The sequence below is a fragment of the Amblyomma americanum genome, chromosome 11 (assembly GCF_052857255.1).
Source record: "Amblyomma americanum isolate KBUSLIRL-KWMA chromosome 11, ASM5285725v1, whole genome shotgun sequence".
Lineage (NCBI taxonomy): Eukaryota > Metazoa > Arthropoda > Arachnida > Ixodida > Ixodidae > Amblyomma > Amblyomma americanum.
The window spans coordinates 107,925,247-107,949,948 of NC_135507.1; the positions used below are offsets into that span (position 1 = coordinate 107,925,247).

Below are 24,702 nucleotides of genomic sequence, written 5' to 3' on the forward strand. Positions count from 1 at the left end.
CTGTTTATCAAGGGTTTATCGCCTGTGGGCTTGTCTTGTACATGCAACCTTTGTCCGTTAAGTTCCGAGACTAAGTCCATTAAAAAAATGCGTTTCACATTGAAATCATTTATGCATCACACCTTCGAAATAGTCTCTCTTGCAGTCTATACGCAGCATCCAAGGCTTCGTGAGGTCTTAGAAACAGTTGGAAAACACTTTTGGCAGGGCTGTCAGCTCCTTTGTCGTGGCGTCTTGAATGGCCTCCACGCTCCCCATTCAGCGACCATTTAGGGCTTTCTTCACACAAGGAAACAGAAAAAATCGCATCGGGAGAGGTCAGGCGAGTATGGCGGATGAGGAAGTACAGTAATGCTGTGCTTGGCGAGAAATTTTGTCGCGCTGAGAGCAGTGTGCGGCCTTGCGTTATAGTGGAGAAGACTCCATTGTCCAGATGCCCATAAGTCAGGGCGACGGCGTCGCAGTGCATCACGCATGTGTTGGAGCACGCTGATATAAAACTCCTGATTCATCGTCTGCCCTTGTGGGACGAACTCGTGGTGTATGACACCTATGGCGTCGAAAAAAACTATCAGCATCGTCTTTGTTTTGGCCTTCTGTCGCCGCACCTTTCTCGACACCGGAGAGCTTGTGGGCCACCATTCGGCGCTCTGCCTCTTTTTTGAGGATCCTATTGAAAACACCACTTTTAGTCTTCAGCAGTGATGCTGTCGACGAATGGAGCATCCTTCTCTGCCTCGGAGGACAAATCAGCGCTCACTGATTCCCGCTTGTCCTTCTGGTGCGAGGGAGTGCGGCACAAGTCTGGCATTCAGCTTTCGTTTCTCCAAGTTCTCACGCAAAATTTGGTGGCATGTTGTCTTACTAAATAATGTCGAGAGCACCTGATAGCATGCGGACTGTAATGGTGCGGTCTTGCTGTACGATTTCCCTGATCCGAGCAACGTTGTTTTCATTCCGTGAGGTGTAAGGGTGCCCCTGCCTTGTGTCGTCTTTCACCGACGTTCTCCCCGAAACGAACCTCTTGTGCCACTCTTTGAAAACTCGCGCCCGCGATAATGTCTCGTTGCCGTGAGCGTCACGAAGGAGCTCATACGTCTGTGTGGGTGTCTTGCCAAGGTTCACACAGTTTTATGTTTACACGCTGTTCGAGGTGGACGTCCATCTCTCCATATTCACTCATAGCAGAATGCGCAGACGACTAGTGACAACGCATTTTTCTACATGTAGTGCCATCTAGTGGCTGCCACAACAAATAAAATAAATAGCTCAGGTTAGCCCGAAAAGATTGAGCTACACATACCCACCAACATTAGTTTTGTGGAATCATTTATAGAGATGAAAATGAATCAGTCTCGATACTTTACGGACCAAGTTTGTACTTAGGATGTGTTTTGCAGTGCGTGCAGCTATCAGGTTTTCGAACATAGTCCGGAGGGTATCGACATCTTTGTGCTGGTATTTAACATTATATTCATCGAGCGCTTCCTCTAGACCACTTATAATTTCATCATGATTGGCTCTCTTATACATCTATACTTTTCTAATGCCGTGGCTCTCGGAATTACGTGCGGAAGAATGAACGTAGCAGTGACTATGTTGTTGTCGCTAATGCCAGGAAGAACACAGACTTTTTGCGCAATGTTTGGGTCATTAGTAAATATCGAATCTGGTATGTTGTTTCAGCGTGTAGGTGAAGGGACGTACTGCTCGAGGCCGCATTTAACGGTTATATCATAAACTAGCGAGGAAGCTGTTAATAGTGGTGTTCGTTCAATAATGCATGTTCGGTAGGTTAAAATCTCCTGCAAGGATGATGCGGTCATCGGGAAGAATGGCGTGGATAGAGTCTAACAAGCTATTTCAGCATTGGCTCCAGGTGGTCGTCAGAATGATCCTAGAGCAAGGGTGCCTCCATCTGAAGTCCTCATGCGACACCATACCCATTCCGTTTTATTGGCCTTAATGTCAATTTCCTTACTGTGCAAGGATTTCTTAACCATTAGAAACGGTTAACCATTTCCTTAACCATGGTTTTTAACTTAACCATTACTCGCCATGATTTCCGAACTTAACCTTGCATCCCTTACAGCCAGTCCCACAAGACTTCATTATGCACATTCTTTAACTCCATATCAAACTAAAATTAATGCCTTTAAATGTTCTTTTTATCCATACACTATTGAGGAATAGAACAAGCTGCCTTCTCATGTCATCATGTCCATTGATTTCATTGACAAATTGTCGTCTACCTCATAGTCGTGTTTCGTATTTATGTATGTATTCCTATAAAAGTTTAACATTTCTCAGTATAGTTTGTTAATTATGTTTCGCGCGATGAATTGATATTCACAATGCAGTATTTTTTAGCCCCCCTTGCTAGGACCTACTTAGGGCCTGCAATAATTATTAAGTAAATAAAATAAAATAAATACTCCTCCGCGTCGACGAATTCTGTCTTTCCTATAAACTTGATAGTTTGAATGAAATACTTCGCTATATATAGATGTATCAAATATGAATCAGTCGCAAAAACAATATCAGTGCCTAGAGCCCCCGGTAGCCCGTTAGTAATCAATTTTATTTTTAATGTTTTGACAGTTTAATAAAAGAACTGAGCGCTGCGTCACTTTGCTTTTCGGGTTCTTAGCCTGTTGTCACTTTTTACTTATTTTAGCTACAGTCGACGCATCGTTATCCCAAATATATGTTTCACCGTTTATGATCAGCTTATCATGCACAAGTTGAACTTTGTCCTTTCAATTACACTTCCTTGGTTTTGCAAATGACCACAAGTTGTGTCGGATTTCACTCACACGTGGTGAAAAGTCCCTGGAAATGCCGCAATTGAGGTGGCTAGAATGGGGAGGTGTGAAAATCGGCCGGGGATGCATGGCCCCGCAGCGCGCCGATGCCGTGTGGCGGCGCTGAGGGTAGAGGCGCGGTAGTGTCCTGTATGTGCTCCCGCAGGGAGCGGAGTTGCGCGAAGGTCCGCCATTTTCTACGCTGTACGGGAAAGCCACCACTCGTGCGTACAGGGGCCGCGTTCATGGGCTCGCTGTGTAGAGCGCTCGGGCTTGTTTTTTGATTTACGTACAAATTGCTTTCGAACGCAATTTTTCTAAACGTAACGCCAAAAACTAATCTGAGATTTTCCGACGGTGTGCATACAGCATGAAAAAAATCTTCAAAGGTTAATATGTCAACCACCTCACATATCAGCAGCGATGCCGCGTCATGGTTCCGCTCTGAAAATTCGCTGACCATTCGGCTTGACTAGTCTCGCTATGCGCTCAGAGCAAGAGCGGCTCCCACTCTGCCAGATTGTAACCGGATCGCGGGAGCGACCAGTCAAAGACACCATACGGCGCGGTAAGGCGCGCAGCCGAAATGAGCGCATCGCGTAGGATATATTTTTACCACTGAGGCTAAAATGAACCCGTTTCGCTTATCGCGCGTTTTCTGTGAGTGTCAAAGAATGAATCTTTACCATAAAATAATGTTTCGTCAACTCGCATCATTTTTCCTGTGAAATATGCTGCTTCACAAGCCCAATTTGCACTGCATAGCTGGACTGAAGCGCGTTTTGTGCGTGCACACTTCGACACGCTGCCAGGTTGTGAGGGATGCCGAAGTGGAAGGTTTCAAGATAATTTCAACCACCTGGGTTTCTTTAACGTGCACTGACTCTCTGCGTTGTTTCGCCATTGAAACGCAGCCACTACGGCGAGAAGAGCAGGTTGTAATGCGTGCCGTAGGACTTTAAAACTGCAGTCGCATTGCTTCATCATGAACTAATCACACGCGCAACCTGTACACATTTCTTACTGTGCAAAATAATTTGTGTATATTACCTCTCCCTGTCCTCTCTTCCTGTCCCCTTATCTCTTTCATTTCATTTCTCCATTCTGCCTGCTATCCTTTATTTCCGCTGCCCCAGCTCAGGTTCGTCAGTATCGATGGCAGATGCCGAGGCTAGCAAAAACCTTATCTTTTCTTTTTATTACTATTTTAATAAACCACCACTACTACTAGTCGCACAGGCTGAAGGCGCCCTAACGCAAAAACCAGTTTTTGTCGCCGATTGCGCACCTGTAACATGTATGTCATCTTGACTGCGAAGCAACACAGACTGTGAAGCAACACATATGTGGCCATGAAATAGTTTATTTACAAATGAAAGGGAGAACTGCAGAATTAGATATACAACACACAAGTTTTCGCTGTTTTCTGTTTCTTTTCACTATTCTCCTGATTTATGCCCTTAAGCAAAAAGTTAATCCTTGCGAGGCAATAAAAACGTACAACGGATGCTCTCAGCGCAGCAGAATGCTCAAAACAACCAATTTTTGGCACATCACTAATAAACTGTAAAATCTCTGTCGCAGCTTCGGCATGCAAGCGCATTCAGCTGAACGCATGTGTAATCTTGTTTTGAAGGACGTTGATAAGATTGTAAAATAATACTGACGGATGTAATAGGCCCCCAAGGTACCACTTATTAGTTCCCTCAACTGGAAGTTCTTTGGAAATGTTGCCTTTATCACATAGACATGCTGCTCTGCAGGCTTCACAATTAGTTGTCAAAACACGCTTCCTAGCTACATAGCCTGCAATGTAATTGATCAGCCGCGCATCGCTGTGTCGCTCAGAATAGCCGTGATGGTCTACAGCCACTTTCACGGCATCAGTTGGCAAAGCCTCCATGCTGTCTTCGGCCAGGCTTTCCTGTTCAGCCAGCACCTCCTCAACAGACAGCAGCGACTCTAGGACATTCGGCGACACATTGCCGCCCTTAGGGCTCCTTGCCAGACTGTATAAGATTAGACACCAGGATGTGCACATGCAGTAGTTGTTACATATATAAATAACCATGCTGACAGTCTGTAAAACCCAAGTAAAAATTACATACCTTATGATCAGAATGAACTGTGCTTGGGTAGGATGATCATTTGCCCCACTCGTGTGCCTGACAACAGCGAAGCATTGGTCCAGGCAGTCTTGGCTCAGTTTCGAGGTGATAATATAATTGAAGCCGGCATTTTCTGAAAGATACTTTAGAAGGTGCTTTGTTGAGTGCACAGACACCCTCAGCCCCTCAGAAGTACTCTAAGAAAGCCGAGCCCTTTGGCGTCAGCCTTCCATCCATTAAGAAACGCTTCATCAAGGGCGGCCACTTTCCTACTGCCCGGTCTGAAATACCAAAAACAAAATCATGCAGCATTTTGAGAGAAACACCCCACAAAGAAATTTCCTCATGACTTCTGCAGGGAATCTCGATGTTATAATTTCAATAAGCTTGGCCATCAGATCAACAAAAGCTCTTCTTGGCTCTGCATTTGGGTAACTTCTTTTTATTACCTCCTTGTAAAAGGAAATCGCACGTTCAGCTTCTGAACTGAAAATATGAAAAGCGAAGTCTACTTGCATCTTGTCAAATCCATTTGGATAAATGTGACTGCGGGTAAGCTGTGGTACAACCTTGACGTCACAGTGTTATTGTCCAGCTTCCACATGTTGGAGATATGCTCCCAGTGGGCCTGTAATATAAGTAATCAAGAATGAAATAGAATTTTACTTCAGATTAAAAAGCAATCAAACAAGGCATATATAAAAAAAAGACCAGCATGTAGGAAGCTTACTGGGCCAAGATGTGTGTTGAGTCCTTGTTTAAGCACTGTGGTTCGCGCACATTTTTGAGGTGCGGGAAGTCTGAAATATTTCAGTGTGTAGGAACCTGTGTTGTCATCACTAGGGTACGTTACATTGCACTTTAAATTCTTCCCGTTGCCGTACACACCAAGGTTTTGCCACATAGAACGATTACATGTTGCGCCGTCTGTGCAGACATAGTGAACTAAAAGACCAGCTTGTTCACATAACACCCTTGCCTCCAAAACAATTTTTGAAAGCATCCGAGACTTGACGTTTCCATTTGAAGCAAATACCCCTGTAGAGAAATGAAGCATGTCATATAAGAATGTGATCATAGCTTGAAATTAAATATTATTTTGTACTAACATTCTTGCCAATTATTTGGCTCCAACTGCCTACTAAAGGCGGAAACATGATGACAAGCCCATGGTCAGCTTTCGTATATTTGCCCCTCTGGTCACTCAATTGACCTAGGCCAACAAATCCTTCTACATGAGTTGAGGTTGCCATGCCCAAGTGAGCAGAAAGTTTCATCTATGAGCAAGCCCCATGGCGCTTCATTCCATCAAGTAGTTCTGTTTTTTTATACATCCAAGAAGCTTGGTGCTAAACCCATACGATGCTTTGAAGCCCTGTAAATAGGAAAAGCAGTTACTTTTTGTTCATGTAAAAAAAGGCATGCTTAAATACCTTCATGCATTTTTGCAGACAGACTCGACTAGGCAGCACCAAGATTTTATGTGACCTCAGGTGCTCATACAGTCGTGGACTTTCCATCCTTAGAAGGATACATTCCAGTAACCATTCTTTGTTGTAACAGTACCCATGGTTGGACTTTCTCCTTGATACCTCAAACCATGCACGCGCAGTGGATTGCTGTTTTTTGGCAAGCTCTTTGAGCTGGAAAACACAGTTACAAAAATAAATACTTTTTGAAGAAAGAAAAAGAGTATTCAGTCTAATATTTTCCTCAAAAAAGATGCTTTGATTGCCATGATTTTTTTCTTGCATCTTTATGAGGGCATCTTCCAGAGAGTTCAACTTATTGTTCCTCCGTTGCAGGGTACGCGTGGCATACTTCAGCCGTTTTGCAGCAACGTTTGAAAGCGGGAGTCTAGCCTTCTTTTACAGCGCAGCAAGCGAGCTTTCATACTGCTTCTGGTTGTTTTGCATGACAGGCAGCGGTTAGATAGCTTTGCAGATGTGCCCGAAATTTAAAAAAAAGACAGTTCAAATGTATCAGTCCTGTCGTCAATGTTAAGGAATTGGTGTACACAAATTTCTATATGCTGTATGCAATCCCTCAAGTCCACAACAACTTACGTTGTAGTACTGATCCGTTGCATGCTGAAGAGAACTGACAATGCCAAGATAATCTTCCAATGTTCATATTTAGCTTCTGGAACTCCTTTGTATGGCCAATTCCACTGCACACGGTGAGGCTATTTGCATACGACAATTCTCCTTGTGCTCTTCTTTACACTGCACATCGTATTCCTTATGAAGCTGCCCAGCCAAGAAGATGCTGCACTTGGCATGTCCTTCTCCAATGCAGAACACTACATTTTGGTAAACACAACAGGCTGTGTTTCGTTCTTTGCAAATTCTGTAGGCTGGTAGCAATCAATGCTGTTCTGCTGAAGCTTCTGCAGTGACCAGAGTTCCGAAGGTCGTTTAAGATCGAAAATGAAGTTTCTCGGCGAGTGGCTTGGGCATTCCATCCCACTATGTATCTGCAGCCTCCCCGACTGCCGGGGGGCATTGCTTCGTTGTGTAAAGGCAAGCGCCGCTTCTTTTTGAAGGTATAGATGCTTGTGAGGCATTTCTTCTTTTTGTTTCTGTCGCCAGCGTACTGCTAATGTTTGAACTCATATTTTCTAGCACTTAGTGAACACAAGGGACAAGAACACAAATACACAGGACGTACGCTTATTTTTCTAGCGCTTAGTGAACACAAGGGACAAGAACACAAATACACAGGACGTACGCTAGCGTACGTCCTGTGTATTTGTGTTCTTGTCCTTTGTGTTCACTAAGCGCTAGAAAATATGAGTTCAAACAATATCCAACTAGCCCAAGTTTCTGCCTTACTGCTAATGTATTTCGGTAGGTTAGGAAATACAGTAGGTATTGCGTCTTCTGAGAGGGCAGGAATGTAACGTGGTATCAAGACCTCAACTCCATTAATAATGCGCTTGAAGTCACGAACGACAAACCTAGCGGCAAGAGAAAGAACAGACCATGGTGATCAATTTGAGCTAGCGTGAAAGACCAGGATTGGCATGCTGCCGGAATGTCGTGCTATGCATTACGTACCGTCACACTGCGCGCCGATAACATGTGTCGCACTTTTGTTTATCCTAGACGCTTTCTACATTCCAATAAGTCTGACCCACAAGCACAGCTAAAAATATTGGCTACGTACCGCGAGTCGAAATGTTTCGTAGCGCAGGCTACACTGGCCGAGATTGAGCAGTTTCGCGTGGCTCGTGGAGAGCCGTGCTGCGCATGCGCGAGGCGCAGTGACGTCACACGGCGCACAGCTGGAGCTCCGGAGCCGCCGCAGCCGCACGCTCCTCGCCGGTCCGCGCATTCTCTGGAAACCGCCCCACGTGACCAACCGCGTAACGAACCACGTGACTAGCCACGCCACCGGCAGCTGCTCCGCACTACATGGTTGGCCACGTAGTCAACCCCCGCACACTCACTGAATAAAAAAACCATGTGCCGAGGCTGGGAGTTGCACCCAGCCGGCCTTTGGCGTTTGAGCGAAGACGCTACCACTCTGCCACGACGGCTCAAGGTTGAACCGGGAATAAAGGCGCATGTAGTGAATGCGCGACTTTCATTTAAACTCTACCGAACCAGATGTGGCCGCGCTTACGCTACATATATGCTCGCCTAACAGAGCTAGGCCATCATTTTTTTTTTTGCAAACTGTTGAGTTCTCCTCCAACGCCTTGTCGGCCCTTGAGATCGCTCAAGACCGCTCGGCAAACATTTATTGGCAGGAAGGGGCATGACATAAAGAGACTTTTTTCTGAAGTTTTCTGTATCCCGTGTCACACCCAGGCACAAAGCACAAACTCTCCGTTTTCTTTTTCGCTGATGAAGGCATCTCGTCGTCGCATAAGAAAACGCTGCCACAGACAGTTGAATACAGGCGACGAAACCAACTGAACTGACAACTGCTACGGCGGGTGCAAGACCAACGCAGCTAAGCGGCTGAGGCAGGCTGGCCGGGCTGGGCTTACCGCGCCGCTAGTAGCAGCGCCACGTTCCCCCTGGTGGCATCGGTGCGCAGAGGGATCACGCGCACCCGAGGGAAAGCGCAGCGGTCTTCACACCTCCCCATTCTACCTACCTTACCGTGATCGTGTTCTTCAGTTTCCTACCATTGCTTACAACTTTCTCTGTGTCTTTATGATAAGAAATTGGCAATAATGGGACGGTTGCGCTGTGAAAAATGATTCCCAATTTTGTGGGCTCTCTGGGTTGGCCCTAACGTGACTTGCAGTTTTTCCTGGCAACACTTCCTGACCGCATTTTCTGACGTTTCCCAGCTTCCATGCGGGTCACTATCTTCTGTGCCATAAAATGCAACATTCCTTCTTCATGTGCGGTTTTCCAGCTCGTCAATTTTAATGGGCAATTCCTCTGCGTTTTTCGACTGGATTTGAAACTGGCTTTGAAACTCTGAGGATTGTTGATCCGTATTCTTAAGTTTTGCAACCCTAGATTCTAAGGATTCCAGCTTGTTCCCCACATCGCTTTCTAGTGTTTCTATCTTTGCCTTTTTTCAATGTCGTCTAATTTACTAGTAATAGCATCTTGGCCATCCTGCAGTTTCTGTAAGATGCCAGCAAATTGACCTATGCGTCCGGTATTTTCTTAATGTCCCCTCCTATTAACAGCAGTCTGGCAAGAAACACCTTCACAGATACGGACAAGTCACACACTCTTTGTGGGAAAGGCAGCAGCAAGAAAATAAGATCGTCACTACGAGAACAGCGAATATCTGCTCTTACCTGCGAAATGTAGAAAGGTCCGTTTAAGCGCTTGTTGTCGCGGTTGCTGCCGCCTTTCGCACTGAAGAACAGACGCTGATGCAGGTTTCTTTTACGGCCCCCCCCTTCCCCCCGGGAGGTCAGATGACGTCCTCGAGCGGGCGTGGCGTATATATAGTCCAGCTGACGATGTTCTGTTTCCCAGCCGTGGCCCTCTGGCTGGCATTCAGTAGAAGTCTGTCGGCAGCTCCCTTACTCTGGCTGCAGTTTCGTTGTTGCCGCGATGGTGACGTTGCACGCTGATCCCAGAAAGCAGCAGCTGAAAAACGTAGAAAGGTCCGTTTAAGCAGATGTTGCCGGGTTTGCTGCCGCCCTTCCCACTGAATTGTTTTTTCTTTATCGCGCGCAGCGCGCGGAGTCTGCTGCGGCCGCCACTGGGGCTTGCGTGCTCCGCCATTCAAGGACGCTCCAGCTACGCCCCCTTGCAAAGCATGCGCGGAGCGAGCCGCCACTTGCGGGGTGGCGGCACCAGTGACCTTGGGAGCCTTCATCTTCAGCTGGCGTCTACAGAGTTTGACCATGTCGTCCAAATATTCATCTTCCGATGTTGGAAGGTCGTCTGGTTTAGCTGCATCCACGCGTATAACTTGCATGGATATCGGGTCATAGCTGGTAACCGTCTTGGCACCCGCCATAACCGAGGAGCCAGACCGAGGCTGGCGGAAGCCTCACCGCCGTTAGGCTTAGCGCCGCAGCGGTCGGCGAAATCTTCAGTCTCAGGAATTCTTCGAAAGTGGCCCCGTGCACCTTCATAAAAGTCATGCCCATTGTGCCGCTAATCTCCGCGGAGAAGTTGGTACCAAAGTTCTTAGGATCCGAGTTGACAGACCGCAATGTGGGACGATTATAAGCGGAGCCGAATCGAGGAACGTCTTCTCCCTGCGCATCGGTGGCGTCCCCGGCGGAGGAGAGCCGACGTTCTGGCGTGCGAAAATTGGCAAGAGGAGAGGGAAAGGAGTGCAGACACAGAAGTTAAAATTTTGACTGCAGATAACTCAGTCCACAAAACGCATGTTAAAGATTCTTGCTGCAGGGTATTTGTGATGCGGCGCCCTTTAACATCGCAAACATACCGCAAACTTCATGAGGCCATTAAGTCTGCAGTGAAGCTCCGCCCACATTCAGGACCGCCGCACAGAATTTCTTGACGACGAAAAAGTAGTCCATTGTTGAGACTTTCCTTGTTACCTAAACAAGAAGTTTATCCCCCCAAAAATTATAAGCTGAGCAGTTATGATAACTGGCTTGTTTATCTCAGTCAGGCACTAAAAAGGTGGTTTCGTCTTCTGTTACGACTGGCCGTCGGAGTAATACTGGACGCCGCGGACCGTGGCCGAGTGTTAGCAACTGCTGTTTTTTTTTAACTTGTATCCTGCTATAGTATTAGAGGTCACTATATTTGGGGCGTACGCTATATTGGCAAAATAGCGTTCGCCACTAAAGTTAACCAAAGACGCAGTGTGGGCCTTGCGTTGTGAGTATGCGCATTTCGACTCCCCAAACTTTTTGGGAGCCCCAAACTTTGGGGCCCCCTTTTCTAAAACTACGTAATATTGTGAGCCGTCACCCGAAGCGTCACATCCGCACTTTTGTCCACGGCATGGAAACGGAGACACAGCGATTAGTTCAGCCTAATATCGCCATCTGGTTTTTAGAACGGGAAACATTTCTGTCAATGAACTGACATTTCTTTACGCCGAGGAGTGGCAGAATTTTCATTCGAAATAAACATAAAGCAAGCTTGCCGCTCTTGAATTTTTCTATACGTAAGATGAAAGAGGAGGAAATCCCGGTTCCCTATTTTTAATCAGTGGACGTAATGAAAACACCAGTAACAATGACGAATTCACTCCGAAACGAGAGGTCCTGCTTCGAAGCGCGCCGCCATTCTGGAAACGTTATTTAAGCGTACACAACAGTCGCGCACGCTAAATTCGGGAAATAGCGCACATAACGCGAACGTACGTTAAGGTTGCTAAGGCTTGATATGAAACACCGTTTGGCGCATGCACACGCTGCCATTCCCCCATTTTGTACTGGCGCTATATTCAGCAGGTTTAGAAATTGACTTGGCCTCTGCACTCATCGCAGCTTCAGTAGTGCAACAAGAACTGTGCTTAGAGAGTGCGTATGCCCACGTAGAGAAGACGGAAGGCTATATCAGCGAGGCGTGCCGTATAAATGGATGATGATTGGTTATCAGGCATGGCAGCTGTCATCTGACGTTTGTCACGAATCAAGCGGCCTAGGAGAGCAGTTTTCATTAGCGCAGTGGAACAATCGCAGCGTCTTCTGGGCACTGTAGGTCGCCTTAGTCGTAAGTACGGAAGCCTTCGCACGTTTGCGCATGCCCTCTGCTTAGACACGCTGCACGAAACTGAGCTGAGCTCGGCGCTGCAGGTACGACCCGGCCGAGGACAAGTGGACGTACGTGTCGCCCATGACGCGGGCGCGCATCGGCGTCGGCGTGTCCGTCCAGCGGCGGCTGCTCTTCGCCATGGGCGGCTACAACGGCCAGGCGCGGCTCAGCTCGGTTGAGTGCTACGACCCCGACCGGGACATGTGGTGCGACGTGGCGCCCATGAACTTGTGCCGCAGCGGAGCCGGTACGGCGTACATGGCTGTCTATGTACAGTATCGAGCCATTCGCGTGTTGGGAGGGGAAGCTTTTCACGAGATGCGAAAGGTGCACAAGCATTCCCCGAAAAGCGACAGTGGAGGTGGCTGCTCGCAAGAGCTTTCTTAAAAGCACCCGCTTCCCAGTCAACATTGTCAAGGCCAAAAAAAATCATTAACGAGGCATACAATCCAGCTGAGGTGAAGCGAAATTAACTGTCGCAACTTTCACGCAATGGGTTCGGCAGAAGTAAAAAGTATCATCCTATAAGTGAGTCGTCAATCTCTTTCTACATTTTCTGTCAAGGCTGGGGGATGGCTGTCGTGTGTACATAAAGCGGACAGAGCTCCATGCATGGAGCGCCAGTGTCAGTCGTGGCGATGTTCACAAACCGATTGCACGCTGGCGCCGCTGTCTCTTCCCCCCGCGGCGACCAGGCGTGGTGTCCGTGGAGCGGTGGATTTACGTGGTCGGCGGCTACGACGGCAGCAGCCAGCTCAAGTCCGCTGAGCGCTACGACGTGGAGCGAGACCAGTGGGAAGCCGTGGCCCCCATGAAGGTGCCGCGCAGCGCGCTCGCCCTCGCACAGCTGGGAGGGAAAATATACGCGCTCGGTGAGAAGCCCTGTGCCTTACTTTATTCGTCGGCAGTTACTGTGCAATAGAGCTCAAAAACGAAAGCTGAAGGTATTCATTTTTCTTTACGCGATGCTACCCGTATAAAATTGTGCAATGAGTTTCTGGTTTGAGGTGAACGATTGTAGACTCATCAAGTATTTCTGACAACTTGTGAGTGGTTTTACTGATCCATTAGTGTTGAAGAACGGCCACTGCGTTTCTGACTTAGACTTTTTTTTGTAGGGGTTCTCTTTAATTTGTGGTGTATATACCTATGTGATGCTTTTGTATGGCTTATAATGCATTAAAACTAGTGTTTCGGTAAAAAGAAGGAAATGCCCTGAATTACACTTATTTAACATCTCATGAACTTCACACAGAAAAACTGCGGTAATGCTTTCTTAAACATAGTGCAAACATCCACGAAACAGTGCATGTAACAGTCCAGCTTCCACCTTCATTCTGAAAGTAGCAAGTATCAAGACCGAGAAAATATGGCTCTAAAATGCACTGGGGAAACTTACCTCAGCAGCACACTCACCTGATTCAAACTTCTGTGTACCACGAGCTCAAGCTCATGTACTGGCAGTTAAAGGCTTCCCATGGGTGCTAATGGAAAGCTCTTTATAGGCACAATTTTCTAAGAAAAACCATTGGTGTCGTGTTTACATTATCTGGGACGTACAAACCAAAAGATTTAACTGCAAATTTAGTTCATGTGCGTCACTACTGAACGAGCAATTGATAACAACATGACGGGGGTAATGCTTCAAGAAGATACTGCTCCGATGTCTTTGCGAATCTCAACTGAAAAGTGAATGCAAAAACTCATCACGAATTTGGAGTACTATGATTAAAAACGTTAATGCAAGATATCGTAAAAATTTTATGATGCCAGTCTGATGCAAAAGAGATAAATAGTAACTAATCAAGAACTTATAACTCCGGTTTGATGCAAAAACACAGCAAAGTTTCCCTTTATGATTCATTTATAGTAACTCGGCATCATTTATCATATCTGAAGTTCAATATCTTCGTTTTTTAAAGGAATAGAAGACTAAAAACGCAGATCAATAATCGGGAAAGAATATTAGCGCTAGTTGTCGACACCGCAAGGGGGATACTATAGGGTGATTTGGTACCTATCTGCTGTTTTACCCGTAAAAGAAAGTGTAACTTGTAGGTATCTGCCTTAAAAGTCAGTATGAAGATGAGATGAGAGTGATCGATGCCGTAGTTGTCTTGTTAATAAAGAAGTTCTAAACTGGTTTATTATCAACAGCGAAATCAAAGATAGCAAAGTGATTGAGTGTTATTATGCTGCCCGTTACTGCAGTGCTTTAAAAGCAATACTTATGTTATATCGTCATTATACTAGTTGTTAGTTGCACTGGTACGTTGCAAGGAGTAATCGAGTCTCCGTGGGTGGTGGCTGCGCGCCCCCTCATTGGCGCAGGCGGCTACGACGGCGCCGAGTTCCTCTCCTCGGTTGAGGTGTTCGACCTCGAGACCGAGCAGTGGTCCGAGGGAAACCCCATGCAGGCCGGCCGCAGCGGACACGCAGCCGCCGTCTGGCGGGCGCCGCACCTCATGCACTCGGTCTTATAAGGGGCGCCACCATTCAAGCAGGCCCACCTCGTCTCGCCGAAGAAAAGAAAAATCATTCGCTTACTCGATTTTCGCGAATACTAACTGACAACCGCGAAAACAGGAAGTGTTTCACCGTGCCCCCCTCCTTTCCGAAGACACTCGCAGGGACCGTCACCAGCGCGGACACTCATACCTCAACTGCGGTCCTCGCTGCCCTAGAAGATTGTCGTCGCGGTCGCCGATTTAGCGTTTAGAAATTCGCCGTCGTAACTGCCATTTGTGTCGCTTTGTTTGTGCGTGGTGCTGCGCCGCCAGTCCGGTCGATGCTGCGGCAGGGCTCCAGTCCACCGCGTATGCAACACCGCAGAGGCTTGGTTAAACGGCGCTTGCTTGCGCCGCGTGCAGACGGAACCGGAAACGCGGCTGTTAGGTTCGCCGAGAGCCATTTGCATGACCAGGTCGTGCCAGCAGCCTCTCGGTGGGTGAGGTGCAACGCCAGTCCGATGCGCGTCGCCATGGCGGCGGGTACGCCATCTGAGACTGGGTCCATGCAAGTACTTACCTGTCGGGTATATGTGATTAAATTGGGGCTTCAAATTGCACGCTGTGGTATATTTTAGAGGCAAGGAGGCGTGTTGATGTCTGCTAATGCATTTAGTCTTCGTGCGTTCTAGAAAGCAATGAGCACCCTACATTAGGCGACATTTATGTGCACTCATGATAAATTTTATATGGGTTGTATCGAACAGGAGCTCGACAGTTTCCAAGCATTTTCAGTTGATGCTCGTACTATTATTGTTAACGCTGCCTGTTGTGCTTTACAATAGCTTTTCTTGTTATGCAGAATAAAATAATTTTCAGATTTTCAGAGAGCCGGAGCCGCCCCTCTACTTTAAGGCACTCTCTTTAAATGATTTTCCAGTGTTTTTACATAAGGCTCTTTTACACCTTGATTCCGCAATGCCTGCATGACTGCTGAGGTTTCCACTGAGTCAAATGCTTTCTCGTAATGGTATCACGACTGCCGCCAACATCTGTGTTGACGCTTTAGGATCCTGAATCACTTTTACACGGGAACTTAGAGAAGAAAACTTCCTGCACTAGTTCATCTGCTACTGGCAAGTCGGGAAGTGAAAACGTCTTATTTAGTTTTTCTGGCGTACGGTCGAAAACCGGCATTCAACGGCAGATGTGTGGCTTTTTTATGGCAACACCTAGCAATGTTGACTTAATTCCACAACGTGCTCAGTGCCAAACCTCAGTTGAAAGAAAATATGTCAAAGCAGGCAAGTACGAGCTGTAAAGAATTCGTCTGTGTGCCAATAATCACAGCCGCAGTTCACCCCTTTAGGGTGGACAGCGTCCAGCATGCTCGCCGGACGTGGTGCGCCCCTGGTAATAGAACAGAGTAAATAGTCCGGAGCCATCAATGAAAATGACTCCGAGTGTATCTGGCAGGCACTTCCAACTTATGACTAGCTTTATCCCGTTCAGCAGAAAATGCAGCGTCGACCTTATGTTGGGACACCCACGTCATATCTTCCTCGCTTGAAGTGGCATGAAGGCCCCGGCAAGGGGCAGCCACCGGAAAAACCCCGCCGCCTGATGCACGCCGCTGACCCAAAAGATGGCACAGGAGCAGTCTGAAGTTTTCTGAGTGCGGAACCTGCGTCTGGGCGGAACGCTGTAGTGTGGCCGTGTGATTATGTGTGTAGTGCAGTGAGAACCAATAAATGTGTGTATGTATATAGAAACATTATGGGCGTAAACTGCAGTGTGGAATCCATTGTGGCGACACACTGTGCGCATATTTCCGCGCAGCGTCCGCTTTGTTGTCATCCGGCCCAGCGTTACAGGGCCACACGCTGGACTGCGTTCCCTATAAAACAGAGCGCCACCGCTGCGTCACCCGAGGCATGCGTCACCGACGGTGGCTACAAAAACAGGCTGCCCGGCTGGGAAGAGCGCTAGCCTACCTTCTGCTAACGAGAAGAGCGTATAGCGTCAGTATGCTCGTCCGCTGCCTTCGGCAATTGAATAAACATTTGTTACGTTTTTATGTTGGGATTCGTCCTTCAGCAGAAACGACACCCCACATCTGGTGACCCGGACAACGGACAATAACGCATCGCCATGGACAAGCAAGAGCAAAAGCTTCAAGAACGGCACGACCAACTCAATATTTCCGTGCAGCGCCATCCTGCCGGCCCCGCCGAGGGCGTCAGAACCCCGGCACACGGCATCCCGCATGCTGCAGCGCACGGCGTCTGGCGTCTCGCTGTCAAGACCTTTTTTTTTACAGGCGCGAAAACACAACACAAGGCAGGAATACAGGACGGAGCGCCACTCACAACTGACTTATTTGAGGGCAACACGGACAAATATATACCGTCTTACACGCAAGGAATACTATCATCTTCAATGTGGATATGATAGCGAACGAGTGAAAAAATTGTTTTACGCCTTATACAAAGATATGTACGTGTCGCTGACGCACATGCTTCCTTTCTTTGCCATAAAAAAAAGCTTCGATTGGTTCCCTCCGTTTTGTATCTTTGCTTTTTGATAGAATTCGCGTACCGGAAAAACATGGCTCACAAGAGCGTGAGTGTAAAAATCCTTGGCCTAATGATTCACCAATCACGATCAGTGACTGCATGGCTTTCTCAGGCAAAAAGGCAAGCTATTCAGACTTTGGGTTTGATTAGAAGAATTGTCCCTAAAACTGGTGGCGCAGGCCTGTTCGTTGCACAGCAATTGGTGAGGGCAGTTCTGCAGCCACGTATTGTTTATCAAGCCCGCTTTCAACATCTTACAAGAGCCCAATGGGATCACCTTGAAGCCGTGAACCAAGAGGCTATGGGGACCATTACGTGCCTTCCACGCATCACACCGGTCATAGCTTTAGAAGAGAATGCGCAGCTCAATACTATTGATGAGCTGGTGCAGCAGCGCTGTGAAGCGCGCAGCCTTAAGGCCAGTCTATCGCACTCCACGCATGCACTGAGGACTTATGCAACGTCACACTCCATTCTTCAGCCGCCAACGCCAGTTCTTTCCCCATGGAAATTTGCACAGCTCAGTGACAACAAGCCAACAGATAATCGCAGGCCAACATCTGCTCATTCGGCATCGTTGCTTCCCCAGAAAGTTGAGGGACAAGATGCTTGCCTGTCTGAAGGATCCATTGTTGTCTACGTAGACGCAAGCATACAAGACTGCAAAGCAACAACAGCTATCTACTGCCTGGGCAGACCTGCCCTGTATCAAACCTCTCGATTTCAGCGTACGGAACCCCCTTCGTCCTTTTGTGCTGAGCTCGTTGCAGTTCAAGAAGCACTCTGGTCTGTGGCCGACATAACTATGCTTCCTGCGGCCCGCGTTGTCATCCGCACTGACGCCCTTCAAGTTGTCCGGTTGCTACGACGTGTTAGCCGCTGTCCAACGATATGTCAGGATATCCACCGGCTCGCGGCACGCATCCCGCTGCCAGTACGTATTGATGGGTCCCACGGCCAGGCCAATCAAAGCCAGGCAGATTTAGCGACCCGCCTTGCGAATACAAACTCATCACCGCCTCGGCTCCTTCATTTGGAAAATTTTACCCTCCTTTCATCAAGAAAGGAACTCCTCCGGTGCCGCACACGTGCTCTCATCCCTCCGTGTGCGGTAACCCTCCCCTGCGGTCTTACCCGTGCAGAGGAGGTTGCGCTTAGGAGGATCCTGGTCGGGGTTGCCCTAACATCAGCCATAACTCGGAAGTGGCCTCTGTACCGAGATTTATTTCCTCGGCCAGGGGGTCCGATATGTAAACACGAGGACATTGAAGCCGACATACATCACTTACTGTGGGACTGCCCAGCTCTCAAGCCTACAAGGATCCGGCACCTGACGGTAGCAGGTCTTCCACCAAGCAACCCTGCTTCATACATTGCCTGGACGCAGGGACCGTACCATCGTTCTCTACTGGACTTCATCAAATCAGCTAACCTTTTTCCATTCATTTAATCTCTACTACATCATCACACCTTCACCCATCATTGATGCTCTGGGGCAATAAATTTCTCTTAAAAAAAGACCGTGACGGGCAGGACCTTATATGCTTAGGCATATTTGGGCCTTTTTTAGCTTGCTCAGCATTTCTTTCATGTTCCCTGATTCGCTCGTTAACGCAGCGCCCAGTTTGCCCTATACAGGAGCGGCCGCACGAGAGGGGAGTTTCGTAGACAACACCTTCGGCTCACTTCATTAACGATCGCCCATGTTTGGTGCCACATCCTCTCCCTTCATTTCGTTCTCTTTAAATACTTGAGCCAAGGTTTCCGAGCTTTTCTGGGGCTGAAAAAACATGCGGCACACCATGCCTGTTCGCGACCTTTTTCAACTTTTGGGCTAACTTGTGCACATAGGGCACCCCCACAGGTCGCACCACCTCTACTCCAGGGACATCTTCCCCAGCTCTCACAGCATTTCTCTTCATCTTCTGTGGTAGGCTTTCAGCGACCGCCGTTAGGAGCGAACCAGGGAACCCAGCTGAGGACAGCCTGGTCAACTGGTTTTGAAAACTTAGTTGCATCTTTTGAGAGCATGATTTTTTGAGGGCGGATTCGAGGCAAAGTGAAAAAATCCCCCAGTTACCAACTTACAGTTACCAAATTGCCCAGGAAGACGTTCTTTTTCGCTGCCAAGCTTCCGCCGGTTTGGGGCGACTCGCCCGTGGTAAGGTTCGCCCAAGTCGAGGCCCAGTTCTCCCTTGTGCACATCACGCAAGACCGGATCTGCTACGATTATGTCGTCGCCCACCTCGATGCCCGCTATGCCAACGAGGTCCGGGATATCCTTGCAACCTACGAACACATCAAGACTGAACTCATCCGCCGCCTGTCACTCTCGGAAGGCCAGAAGGTGCGACAACTATAGTCCGCAGAACTTTCCGAGCGCAAGCCTTCGCAGCTCCTCCATCACATGCGTGCTCTCGCGGGCAACATGGATGTCCAGGATTCCTTTCTGCGAGCACTTTCGCTTCAACGACTTCCACAGTACGTCCAGGCAATTATGCTGGCTCAGCTTACGCTACCTCTCGACCAGCTTGCCGGGATCGCTGATCGCATCATCGAGGTCTCTTTGCCGCAGTTGTCGCCCACTGTCAAGGCTGTCGCCGCACCGCTGAACACCACAGAGCTTGCGCGCCGTATAGACGACATCAATCGACAGCTCAGCTCTATTCAATGACGCCGGGATTAACACTTGCCGACGCGCCACCTGCAAAACCGTGACCGTACCACCACCCCGTCGCAGCAGCCTGATGACGACGACCGGTGCTGCTACCGTCGACGCTTCGGGGACAGACCACGACAATATCGACTACACTGTTCCCATGGACATAAGGGAAGCGCCAACGGCAGCTCGTACACACGGCCGCGATCTGCCAACCCGGAGGTCGTCGCATCCTCGTCACCGACCAAATTGCAAAGCAGCGGTTCCTTGTCGACAGCGGTTTCGACATCTGCTGCTACCCACGAATCCATCTTCAAGGTACCCGTCCTACTACGTCCTTCGAGCTAAGCGTGGCAAACCGGTCCACAATCAAGACGTACGGCTCTCTGCGCCTTTTGGTCCAGGTTAAAAAGCTACGCCATGGCCTATATTGGAATTTTGTCATCGCCGACGTCATCGACGACATTCTCGCATGCAAGTCAAAACCCTGTAAGCCTTTCTTTGATAAAAGTCTTCTAATAGGAAAAAGTAGAGAAAGGTTAACGCGCGATATCATTGAAGCAAAAAAGATAAATAGGTCAGGATGCTCGTGTGTAAGCACACCTTCCATTCTCCTCTCAGATAAAGAGCTCGTTTTTCTAAGAAATCGATACTGTTCGCACGTGTGATTACTGTTTTCTGGTGTATAAATGTGATGCTTCAGGAGAATAAAATTTGTTGGAAGTTAGCGCTCGTGGTGTTCGTCTCTCGTCTCTTGTGTCCTCGTCTTTTCCTGCGCTACAGTGTATTGGATCGAGCCAATCATCGGCTCAGAATTTTTGGCGCACTATAACCTCCTTCAGGCCTGCCGCCATGGCCGTCTCATCGTCGCGACAACGGGACATTCTTCGCCAGGGCAGCGAACGACTACCCACCAGCCGAGCATCAAAGCGAAGCATCTGTGGAAAATAGGAGACGGCCCCGAAGGGACGGAACGGGAAGACGCTCAACGTGGGGCAACACGACACCCGCCCTCGCGCCGGGTCTGACCAAGGTCACAAGTGGCTCTCTCTATCTCTCTTTCTCCCGACTGCCCGAGGCCAACCTCTCGAGATGCCTTCTTTTCTCCCCTTCCCACTGTTCCCTTTTGTATCCATGTGTTTTGTGTCAAACTTCGACCCGTGTAAATAAAGTCAGTGTGAAAGTGAAAGCCACCGAGAGAGCGTCGTTTTTGTGAGGCTCCCGTGCGCGCGGCCCCGCCGCCCGAACGAGTCTTACGCGCAGTTTGGCTTTAATTAGTGCGGTTCAGTCGTTACTTGCCGGGGTGTCAATGGTCACAGTTTCTAACGTTCAGAAGAAATAACATTTTTGGTGCCGAAACCCGGGAGACTTAGTTAACAGTGATCGAGAACGCCATGGAACGACTCCAGAAGAAGCAAGCCGCACTACGACAAGCGATCGACAGGATCATCACAGCAGCCACCACACTCCTACAAGAGCCTGCAGTCCAGAGCGGTGAGCTGGAAGAACAATTTGACCTTCTTGTCGAGCAATCAGAAGAACTTAAAGCAGTTAATGAGAGCATCGAGAAGAGGGTAGACCTGCAGGAACTCAACGCCGAATTGGCAGCCGTATCTGTCTTCAGTGAGAAAATCAGCGTCACGAAAACACGCATCAAAAGATTCCTACGTAAACAAACCTCGAGCGAAGATAGATCGACTACTCCGTCAGTAACGGGGGCTCTTCCCGAGCCTAATTCGCAGTCTTCAGTGAACACCGGCATCACCACGAGCCAGCTACCGTCAGCAACTACCAAACTTCCGAAGCTGGAAATCGCCAAGTTCAGCGGAGACTTGCGATCATGGCAGAGATTTTGGAATCAGTTCGAATCAACAATTCACAAGAATGAAGTTCTTTCAGCAATCGCTAAATTCCAGTACTTGACGAGTTACCTCACAGGAAAGGCGGCCGCGGCTATCGAAGGGCTATCCCTAAGCAATGAAAACTACGGAGTAGCGATCAAGACCCTGACGGAAAGATTCGGGAAAGAAGACGTCATAATCGAAGAACACATGTCACGGTTGCTCGGTGTTCGCCCGGTACACAACCTCCACGACACGGAAAGGCTTAGGACCCTTTATGATGAAATCCAGTCGGGAGTCCGAAGCCTCGAGGCACTGGGAGTGACATCGAGTACGTACGGCGTGCTGTTGCTGACTGTCTTAAGGAAAAGCATTCCTGATCAGCTGTGCCTTGAATACTGCCGGAAGAAAGCTACCGCTAAAGCCAGTCCCCAAGACGAACTCCAAGATTTCCTAGATTTCTTAAGAATGGAAGTGGAGAGCAGAGAACGAGCACAGTACAGCAGCCGCACGTCGCAGAGCACTGTTCTCAAACCGAGGGGTTCAAGTCTAAAGGGAAAGACACCTTCCGCAGCAGTCTTCGCTGTAAAAGGCAGAGAGTCGCAGTGCTCATTTTGTGGTGCAGAAGATCACCTTCCGCAGGACTGTGTGGTCAGCGTTCCGCTAGAAATGAAGAAGGAAATCATGGCCAAAGAGAGAAGGTGCTTCAAATGCGCGAAAAGGAACCATCGGGCAACCGAATGCCGATCAGCCAAGTGGCTTAAGTGCGCGAAATGCTCCGCCCGGCACGCTACAGGCGTCTGCGAGTTAAACAGGCCGACACCATCTCATGCAAGAAACGTCCCTGCACCTCTTGAGACTACCGTGCAGTCATCGTTACAGATGGCACAGACTAACTCCACTCCGAGCGTGCTCCTGCAGACAGCACAAGCCTGGGCAGAAGCGAAACAGAATCGCGCCTTGGTTAGAATACTGCTCGACGGTGGCAGCCAACGAACTTTCGTAAAATAAGAAGTTTCCCGGCGTCTCAAGCTTCGAGTGGTGGGCAAAGAACGTCTCGCCATTCACACCTTTGGGACCACGAAGCCAAGCATCAAAACGTGCAACAGAGTCGAGTTACGGCTACGAAGCCGGCATAACGACAACATAATTCGAGTCGAGGCCCTCGAGGTTCCTGAGATTTCCGGGGACTTTCTACAACCACCGGACGCCTCCGCTACCAGCCTGGCTGCAGACCAAGGGCTCCAGCTCGCTGATCTGGCTCCTGGCGACCATCGACAGAACACCGGCGTCTGTATCTTGATTGGCGCTGACCGATACTGGGACGTCACCACCGGAAAAGTCAAGCGTGTCAGCGACAAGATCGTTGCCGTGGAGACCATCTTTGGGTGGACATTACAAGGTATAGTTTCTAAAACAACGGCGACGACGTGTTTGACGACAACCACCGGAGTCATGCGCATCTTGGTGACCACCCAACAGGACAACGACGTCCTATCCAGACAGCTGAAATCATTTTGGGAGCTGGAACACCTTGGGATAGTCGACAGAGAAGCCACAAACAAGGAAGACGAAGTTCTTAAAAACTTCCAAGAAACGGTCACTTACAGAGATGGTCGTTATCAGGTGGCCCTGCCCTGGAAACACAATGCTTCAGATTTAGCTGACAATAAAGGGGTAGCTGCGCAGAGGCTTCGGTCATTAACGGCCAAGCTGCTGAGAAGTGACGACATCATGCAAGCTTACGACCAAGCGCTGCGAGAATACCTGGTTTCCGGACACGCCGAGGAGGTCAACAGAAATGGTGAGTCCCCAAAGGGACCTATTTATTACCTCCCGCATCGAGGCGTTGTCAGACCGACAAGCGAGACAACCAGGCTGAGAGTTGTTTTCGACGCGTCCTCGAGCGCACAAGGTCAACTCTCGCTCAATGATGTTCTGTTTGCGGGACCAAATTTTTGGGATGTGCAAAATAATCTATTCCGATAACGCTCTGACCTTTAAAAAAGCGTCAAAAGACATTGCAGCGATGTTTCGGGCATCGAGGGGAACAGAGGTCCAGGCATATCTCAGCGAACACCAAATGTCCTGGAGATTCATTGTGGAAAGAGCGGCCTGGTGGGGCGGCTTCTGGAAAAGAATGGTTCGGACCGTGAAAACGTGCCTTCGCAAAACACTCGGCAGAAGCAGCCTGGATTTCGACAGCCTCCACAGAGTTCTCACAGAGGTCGAGGCAGTCGTAAATTCCCGTCCCCTCACATATGTCCACTCGGATGCGGGGGAGCCAGCTCCTCTAACACCCGCTCATTTCCTTGTTGGACGACGGCTAACAGCTTTGCCGTCCACGACTGCGGCCACTTCTGCGAAGTCAACGCGTGGAACGCTGCAAAGAAAATGGAAGTACCGCGTCGCACTTGTGGATTTGTTTTGGAAACGGTGGAGGCGGGAGTATCTCTTAGAACTGAGGTCCGCTCATTTCACCCGGCCTACACAGCAGCGAAGCATACAGGAAGGCGCTATTGAACTGCTCGGCGACGAACGGACGCCCCGCCAGATGTGGCCGATGGCGAGAGTCAAGGAGACCTTCCCAGGAAGGGACGGTAATGTGCGCGCTTGCAAGATTGTGCTCCCAAACAGAGGGGAGATGCGTCGGCCAGTGCAAGCCCTTTTCCCTCTCGAACTTCAAGGTTGGGACGTGTCACGCAGTGCACAATGAGCCGAAATAGCTCATTGCGGGGGAGGATGTGGAAAATAGGAGACGGCCCCGAAGGGACGGAACGGGAAGACGCTCAACGTGGGGCAACGCGACACCCGCCCTCGCGCCGGGTCTGACCAAGGTCACAAGTGGCTCTCTCTATCTCTCTTTCTCCCGACTGCCCGAGGCCAACCGCTCGAGATGCCTTCTTTTCTCCCCTTCCCACTGTTCCCTTTTGTATCCATGTGTTTTGTGTCAAACTTCGACCCGTGTAAATAAAGTCAGTGTGAAAGTGAAAGCCACCGAGAGAGCGTCGTTTTTGTGAGGCTCCCGTGCGCGCGGCCCCGCCGCCCGAACGAGTCTTACGCGCAGTTTGGCTTTAATTAGTGCGGTTCAGTCGTTA

At 48.9% G+C, this 24,702-nt stretch overlaps 1 protein-coding gene across 4 annotated transcripts in view; it reads left to right on the forward strand.

Annotated features, from left to right (window-relative positions):
• Keap1 (kelch like ECH associated protein 1) overlaps positions 1-14,692 on the forward strand; it is a 233,001-nt gene extending 218,309 nt beyond the window's left edge. For all 4 annotated transcript variants that reach the window (XM_077643816.1, XM_077643815.1, XM_077643813.1 and 1 more), the window contains 3 exons: positions 12,123-12,328; positions 12,777-12,953; positions 14,413-14,692. In XM_077643816.1, coding sequence (XP_077499942.1) covers positions 12,123-12,328; positions 12,777-12,953; positions 14,413-14,564 — 535 coding nt within the window. In that variant the 3' untranslated portion in view covers positions 14,565-14,692. The remainder of the gene's footprint in view (positions 1-12,122; positions 12,329-12,776; positions 12,954-14,412) is intronic.
• Positions 14,693-24,702: the final 10,010 nt, after the last annotated feature.